At 42.0% G+C, this 8,598-nt stretch overlaps 1 protein-coding gene across 1 annotated transcript in view; it reads right to left on the bottom strand.

Moving 5' to 3' along the window:
- Window positions 1–424: 424 nt before the first annotated feature.
- The window catches only part of ntf3 (neurotrophin 3), a 67,750-nt gene continuing 59,576 nt past the window's right edge, over window positions 425–8,598 (bottom strand). Inside the window, exon 2 of the mRNA XM_037696032.1 lies at window positions 425–1,377. Coding sequence (XP_037551960.1) covers window positions 505–1,377 — 873 coding nt within the window. The 3' untranslated portion in view covers window positions 425–504. The remainder of the gene's footprint in view (window positions 1,378–8,598) is intronic.

Here is an 8,598-nt window from a genome sequence, read left to right as displayed (position 1 = left end):
TGACACATTTACAGTAACTCCAGTTACCATGTCTTATTACTCACACCAGTCAAGGCACGTATAGTCTCCCTGTGAAGCACCTTTGCAGCCCTTGCTCCGCATTATAGTCAGTTTTTTTATGTTTTATAACTTTTGTCATTTTGTAGATCTTTCAATAAATAACACAAATACATTTGTACATCATACATAGATAGATAAACATGTATCAACTACATGCATTTTATATAATTTAAATAATTTATATATACAGTCCTCCCTCACACGTACACATGTTCCTTGCCTCCCCACCCCCTCTCCAAGAGTTCTTTCCATAACAGCTTGCAGCACGTTGATTTGAAATATTCTTTTAAAGGACCCAAGATTCCTTCAGGAGAAGTATCATTTGTAGCTGAACATTGCTGGTCACCACCATGACACTTAATCCTATAGCAGGGAGTTCTGTGGAAATAAAATCCCAAACAGGAAGTAGAATTCCAGGAAAGGTAGCACCCAGCAAGGCTTTGCTTACGTCCTGTGGCGTTTCCTTGACAATGCACACACACAGGATGTATCTATGCGTATCCACCTCCATCCCACTGAATTGCGAACTTGTGTTAGCGCTCGAACGTAGGTCTGCGTCGTCTTGCACTGCGAGTTCCAGTTCTTGTCATCAATTCCTCTGCAGCCCCCTTTGAAGGGCATGGTGGTCCGACAGCGCGTCTCATAAAAGTACTGTTTGATTTCCTGTGTGGCACTGGTTTTAATTTTGGCCAGAACAGTCACAGACTGCTCCTTGTGGTCCACAGCTTGGGTTTTGTCTATCACCCAGTGGCTCTCGCTGTCACAGACAGAATACTCCCCACGGTAGCTCCTGTGCTCAGCGTAACGTTTCTTTCGTGTCTTGTTTCCTGCTGCGCCTCCGTCTGGTCTGATGCTTACAAAATCATCCGCGAGATACAGTGGCGGAGGTTGCAGTGGTGGCCGGTCGCTCAGCAGCACCCGAGGTGAGTTAAATCTTTTTTGCTTCCTGAGGAGGTCCGAGTTCAGCAGCATCACCTGCTGCTCGACAGCACCGCCACTTCGAACTCCTGTTTCCCACTGCTCCTCATCACCCAGCTCCTTGAAAGGAAAGTTTTCACTCAGGAGAGGAGGAAGTGTTTCCTGCAGCTCAGAGTCCCTGCTTTTTCCCTGCTGGCTATGGTTTCCCCTGGTTCTCCCTCTCGTTAGGTCAGCCTGAAGGAGCTGGATTATGAGAGAGTTTAACGGGTCAGGACTTGGCTGCTGCTGATGCTGTTGCCCGTGTCGACTGCTGCCCATGTTGGTTGCCTGGATACCATAGAGGTAAACAAGGACCATCACATACAGCAGGATGGACATCACTAGATTCACCTGCAAAATCTGCAAACACAAAGGGAGACATGGTTAGATGTGGTTCTTCCAATAGTTTATGCTCTTTAAGAAAATAACAATTTTCTACCAAAATGATGTCAATTCAATTAAATTCAATTCAGTTTATTTATATAGCGCCAAATCACAACAAAGTTGTCTCAGGGCACTTTACAGGAACATTCACATATACAGTATTAAAGCCAATTAGTAAAGTTCTCTATCTAAGGAATCCAGCAGACAAGTTGAATCTTGGCTTCGTTGCAGTCTCCCATCCTGAGCAAGCACAGTGGCAACAGTGGAAAGGAAAAACTCCCTTTTAAAAGGAAGAAACCTCCAGCAGAACCAGGCTCAGGACAAGCTTCTGCTTTGACCGGCTGGTCATTAATGTCAATGAATGAGATGAGATGAAAGAAGATTATGTTTGATGTTTTCTTGAAAACAAATATTAGAGGGACTTCTTGGGTTAAGGGATTTGGAGACAAACTAAGGCTCTGTTCACACTTCAGGTCTTAATGCTCATATGCTTTTTTTTTTTTGGCGTGGTTCAAATTATTATTAAGATGCAACTTTCTTTAGACTCCGGTGTGAAACGTTGACAGTTCTGTGAAGATCCGCAAGTGCAGAAGAAAACGTAATGTCACACGTCACGTTTTCTTCTGCACAAGCAGTGAGCTGTGTTTAACAATGTAAACATGGATGCTACACATGTTAGCATGTTTGATTCTGATTTTGTTTTACAATCAGAACTGATGAAATTATTATCTGACATAGCTGAAGCCATGTGGAGTTCCAAGATTTAAACTGCATGAGTTTGGTATCATTATTAATAATACTTGGATCCATCTGCTCATCCCTACCTCACTGACTTACTGTATGTTAATGTGAGGGATGCACACAGAGTTACACCTCTCCCCTCTATAGGGAAGTCTGATCGCAACCTTGTCCACCTACAACCAAAACACACACACACCTCGTCCAAAGGCAGCCATTCCATCAGAAGGTGGTTCCCTGAAATGGAAAGTACCCTGAGAAGCAGCTACACCATCACAGTCTGGGACTCGCTGATCAACCATAACTGTGAGGGAATAGAGGGGATGACACATTGTCTGACAGATATCTTAACTTCTGTGCAGATGTGGTCTCCCCTGCTAAGACTGTAAGCTGTTACCCTTAAAACGCCCCATGGGAAATGTATGAAGTCAAGGCTGTCTGTCCTCAACAAGAGAGAGTAAGAGAGACAAGGAGGAGATGAAGGCAAACACAGCAGAAGGTGAAACACTCCATGAGGGAAGCAAAGAACAGTTACAAGAGAAAGATGGAGAAGAAACTAAGGAGAACAATATGAGGAAGGTCAAGAAAGGTGTAAAAACCATCACAGGACACAACACAGATGAAAGACTCGGGGAGGGGCAATGGAGAAGGTGAATGAGCTAAACATCTTCAACAGGTTTAACAAACTCATCCCTCCCACCCTCACTGCAGCCACCTCTCCTTCCTCCCTCAACACACCTCACCTCAGACATTGCATCAGCTTCCTCCTCTTCACCCTGCCTAATGCACCCTCCTCATCAATGAGAATCTTTTCAGAGGACAGCTGAGGAAGCTTCATCCCAGGAAAGCAGCAAGCCCAGACAAGTTGTGTCCCCGACTACTGAAGACCTGTGCTGATGAACCGGGAGAACCACTACAACAAATGTTCAACCTTAGCCTGCAGCTAGGGAGATTGAGCACCCTCTTGAAGATGTCCTACATCATTCTAGTTCCTAAGAAGAACCAGCCCAGCAAGCTGAATGGCATCTAACCCGTGGCACTCGCTTCACACCTGATGAAGACATTGGAGTGGCTCTTCCTCAGCCTCCTCAGACCGCAGGAACAACACACTCGGGACAATCTGCAGTTTGCATATTGGGCAGGTGTTGGTGTGGGGGATGCCATCCTTCACTTGCTACAACTTGCTACACCGAGCCCACTCACATCTGGATAAGGGAAGTGGCACAGTGAGGGTTATCTTCCTGGACTTCTCCAGTGTTTTTTTTTATATATATATATATATATATATACTATACAGCCCCTTAAGCTTTAGGACAAACTGAATAGGATGCGAGTGGACCTCTGCCTGGTTGCTTGGATCTGTAGCTACCTCACCGACAGGCCCCAGTACATCAGACTGAAGGACACTGTGTCTGACACTGTGATCAGCAGCACCGGAGCACCCCAGGGCATGGTGCTGGCCCCTCTTCTCTTCACCCAGTAAACCTCTCACTTCTGCTACAACTCTAATCCAGAAGTTTGCAGATGGTGCAGCTATTGTTAGATGCATCAGGGACGACAGAGAGAACTATAGGAGTCTGGTGAGGGACTTTGCTGTTCGGTGCCATAGAAACCATCTGTAGCTCAACGCTTCAAAGACAAAGGAGCTAGTTATTTATATTGGAAAGTCCAAAGCAAGGCCAAGACCAGACCATTAATCAGAATAAATGGGGCTGAGGTGGAGGCTGTAGACCTACAAGCTGGGTTGTAGCTAGATAGCAAACTGGACAGAACAACACACGCCAACCATCTGTACAGGAAGGGTTAGAGAAGGCTGTACTTCCTGAGGCAGGTGTGGCTTTTAAATAGCTGCAGTAAACTCCTGTGGATGAGCTACCAGTCTGTGAATGCCGGTATTATTTTGTACACCTGGGCATGCTGGGGGGTTTAGGGTTAGGGTTAAGGTACCAGTATACTCGTGCGTCCTGTCAGTCGCGCAGAAACTGTGCGCACTGTCTGCAGAGGGTTGAGACTCAAATGTCCACACTGAGCGGCTGAGGTCAGCTCCACAGACAAGGGGCGTTTACCTTCGGGACAAATTGAGGTCGCCGACTGGTCATTTGCTGACACGCCCACTGGATTGATTGACAGGTCGCAAAAAAAATAATAATAATAACGAGCTGGCAGCTCCAGCCTCAGCGGTGTTCTGTGTTTATATATTGTTAATAAAAAGTTCTAAAAAAAAAAAAACAGGGATCACTGGTCCAGCAGCCCACACATCAGACCAGCCCACCGGGAAATCTCCAGACGCTCCCGCAGCCACGCTGCACCTGATTTTAATTTTCTTGTGGCAAATTCCTTCATTTCTCACCATTTTAGTCATTGTGTAAACGGAGGAGGAAGCGATTGCTTGCCTCTTGGAAAAAAAAAACAAAAGAAAAGGCCAGATCATGGATGAAGAATGAGAATTTAATACATTGGTGTCACATACAAAACAGTCCGTTGCCGGGCAGTTTATTGTGCGACACAGAGTACGCATACGTGGTCTTAAAAATTGAGCTTTGCACAGACCTTTCCTGCAGGCGTCTGCTCCGGCTCTAATCCGGTACGCGCGGACCTCTGCGGACTGACATATGCCCGACTATACTGGAGGCTTTAGGGTTTGCTTTTTATTTTCATAATTTATTTATACTTGCTGTCACTTTCTTTCTTTGTTTTCTCTCTCTCTCTCTCTCTCTCACCTGTACGATGCTGCTGTAATTTTACTTTCCCTGAAGGAATCTTTCCAAGGGATCAATAAAGATTTATCTAATTTATTCTAATCTCATCTGACATAGAAGTCAGATGAAATAAGACATGACCATTTGGACTGCAGCCACTTTGAAAAACATTGGATATGTATCTGGTTCAGTACCATACATGAAAAAGACCTGAGTCAGGTTTGTCACGTTCAGACTAGCGAAAAAAAAAAACTGATATAGGCCACATTTATTTATTTATTTATTGCAATATGTTATTAATGTTATCTTTCCAAAATTGCACCAGTTTTTATTAGAACATTTTGATGTCACAGGCACTTCAATAGTGCAAGTACAAATTATCCTTACATATGGATTAATGACATCTCCATACATCATTTAAGAGACCCCACTGAGCCAAGAAAGTACCTTTTCAAGTGCAGGAGACCGGATAAATGTAAAAAGATACAGTATAAGAACTACAAAAGGCCACAGTACCTGCAGTATAAAAACAAGTTAAAGACTAAAGGACCTTTGATTATAGAGGTTGTGGTCCTCCGTGGTCTAAAAGTGCCTTTAGTGTGGAAATAGGCAAATGTAACTTGTACCATAAAAGCACTTAGTCGGTAAGACTAAAGATGGCACTATATAAATGTATTCAGTTTACTTTTCATAGCATTAAAGGTATATAAATAAAGATATATGAATATGATATATTTGTGGTAACTTTGAGCTGTATGTCCTTAAAACATAAATATGAGGCACACAACAAGGGGTATGTCTCTTGGAATAAGCAGGAATTCGTTATGGGAAATCACATGTTGTGACTTGTACAACATACCTTGCTTTTATGAAGGATTCATAATTGGAAAAGAGACTGTTTGACATTTTGCTTGCTGCTCAAAAACAGGTTGTTGACATTGCTGGTCTGACTGTCTTAACCAAATAAAAAAGGTTACTTTTAACTTTACTACTTGTAAATTACTTCTTTTTTTTTTTTTTTTTTTTTACCAAAAAATGTTGTATTGTGTGCCAAGAGCAAAATGACTTTAACATTATAAATACATTAGAAATACAATAGCTGATATATTTTCTCCTGATTAAAGTAAATAGTCAAACTTGATATTAAATGTCAAAATAAACAAAAAATGTGTTTAATAAAAAAACAAGTTTGTTTTCATTAGAAGCAAATAAATCATGCAAATCATTATTATTATTTTTAGTAGTGTGAAATTGAATGGTAATTTTACTCAATGTTATCACACCATCAGTGTCTGCAGCAAATTCTGTTCAATACTTTGTTGAAAATGTCCATCACATTTTTCATATACAAACTCGGCTAGGTTTTGAGGATACAGTGCAAAATTTTGTTGAACGCTTTTTCACTTATAGTTTAAGAAAAAAATGCACATCTGTTAACTGAATATAAAACTACAGCCAGCAGCTTGTTAGCATAGCATGGTATAAAACGTCCCTGCAAGGTTCAGACTTAACTAGGATCTGTCCAAAAGTAACAAAAACCATCTGTCAATCTCTGCTGCTATTTTATTGGAAACATTTCTTCATTAAACACCCAAGAGATTGTCTTTAGTCACTGGAATATTTTCTTTCTGTTTGACCTTCATGCAATGAAGCCAACCAGACATTTTCTAAAGCAAAAGCCAGAATCCACAATAAGTCTTTGAACCAATTCAAATATAAAATATTTCAAAGTGATTTGGGTCCATCAGTTTTAAGGGAAATACGCAGCTACAGGATGTGAGATAGGACAAACTAGTTGTAAGACAGATGTGGAGGATATTGAGCTTTGCTGTGACTACAAAATGCAATTATTGAAATGCTGCTAAACCTCAAGTCCTGACCTGTATGGCTTTAGAGACATGAAAACAAGAATGGTTTATAAATTGTTTAGTGAATAAACAAGGGCACCATGGCACTTTATACGCCTGTCAACAGACTATTATACAGCAATCTATGGCGACGGTAGGTCATTGCAAGCACAGACCTTGTATAAATGTTGACCTTGATTCATGGCCGTAATCTAAGAGCACGGGTGATGAAAATTCAATCCAATTCAATTCAAGACACTTTATTAATCCCAAAGGGAAATCAATTGTTGTAGTTCATCATCCTGGTTTCATTAAGAGTTGTCATACGCTGATGACTGTAGGCAGGAAGGGTCTCCTGCAGCAGTCCACCTCACAGCGGCTCTGAAGAAACTGGCTGCAGATGCCGATCCATCCACTTGGACCCAACGGGCCTCCCGGTCTTCCTGTGCAGCAAGACCACCTGAATGAAGGCAGAACTCCTCCCAGAGTGGTGGCCACTCCTCTCAGCAGCTTGTTGAGCTCCTGATCTTTGCAGACAGCCAGGTGCTGGTGTCAGGGTATGATCCTGGTCTTGATGATCCTCATGTTTCCTGCCAGCTCCAAGATCTTGGCCGACAGTCACTCAAGCACCTCCGCCAGGTAGACAGAGATGCATCCACGGCACCTCCTTTACAGCTCATTTGGGATTTGGGGCTGTAGTTGAGGTAATGAGCTTTGAGATGTTAATCAGGTGCTCCCAGTTGTAAAAAAAAAAACACCTTGTCATGATGACGCTTCATGACAAATGGCTTTCAGTGTAAATCCTTCCAGCTGCACAGCATCCAATACCAGAGGAAGTAATCATCCCAAAAAAAGCAGTCTACAGTCAGAAAAAGAGGAAACAAAGTTTTCAAAAGCAACATCCCAGAATGAAAGTAGCAGCTACTCCAACATGCAGCCACCTTGAGCGGCGCAATTCTAGAACACTAACATGGCAAACGATGTGACATGCCGTGTTTTGGTGACACAGACGCGTATCATTTTGTTAAATTATGTTGTATGAATTCGAATTTATAGTCCGGCCAAGCAAATATCTTGTTTTAACTTTGACCTTGATTTGTGACCTTGACCTTGGAGCTTGGGTGATGAAAAGTGTACAGGACACTCTGCCTTGTTTAGTTATCTTGAGCATTTCTGAAGTTATGAGTAGGACAATAGAAAGTTAACGGACGTACATACATAAGAACGAACAGACGGACAGAGACTCTACATCCCCCTTCGACGGGCAAATCAAAAGTATCAAACATTACCTAAAATCAACCATCATACAAGTGAACACATTAAACCAGATGCCAGATCCTCAGAAGGATTGAAAACAGTGTAACAAGAATACCAGGTATGATTTCAAGTGTATGGAGGGCACAGCATTATAGTATTTGTTCATCTTCTGTATTACAGTTGTCTCTGTAATTAACCCAAGCTCAGTGATGGAGGACTTTAAGGCTTTGGCTGGGCTCTGTGTCTGCTTTAAGGTAAATAAAATTGTGTCCCACCTCAACAAAACACCACCTTATTACTGTAGATACTGATACACCTCAGAGCTTTTCAGGTTGTTCATCTCTTCACCATCAGAAGAATCAAGTCAATGAAGTAGCTAAATATGCTAGTAGATGTAGCTAAATATGCTAGTCGATGTAGCTAAATATGCTAGTAGATGCAGCTACATATGCTAGTAGATGTAGCTAAATATGCTAGTAGATGTAGCTAAATATGCTAGTAGATGTAGCTACATATGCTAGTAGATGTAGCTAAATATGCTAGTAGATGTAGCTAAATATGCTAGTAGATGTAGTTACATATGCTAGTAGATATAGCTAAATATGCTAGTAGATGTAGCTAAATATGCTAGTAGATGTAGCTAAATATGCTAGTCG

Source organism: Nematolebias whitei, chromosome 22, assembly GCF_014905685.2.
Source record: "Nematolebias whitei isolate Nwh7 chromosome 22, NemWhi1, whole genome shotgun sequence".
In the NCBI taxonomy this organism is placed as follows: Eukaryota; Metazoa; Chordata; class Actinopteri; order Cyprinodontiformes; family Rivulidae; genus Nematolebias; species Nematolebias whitei.
The sequence above is the reverse complement of the archived record's forward strand: the minus strand, read 5'-3'. Positions and strand labels throughout refer to the sequence as shown.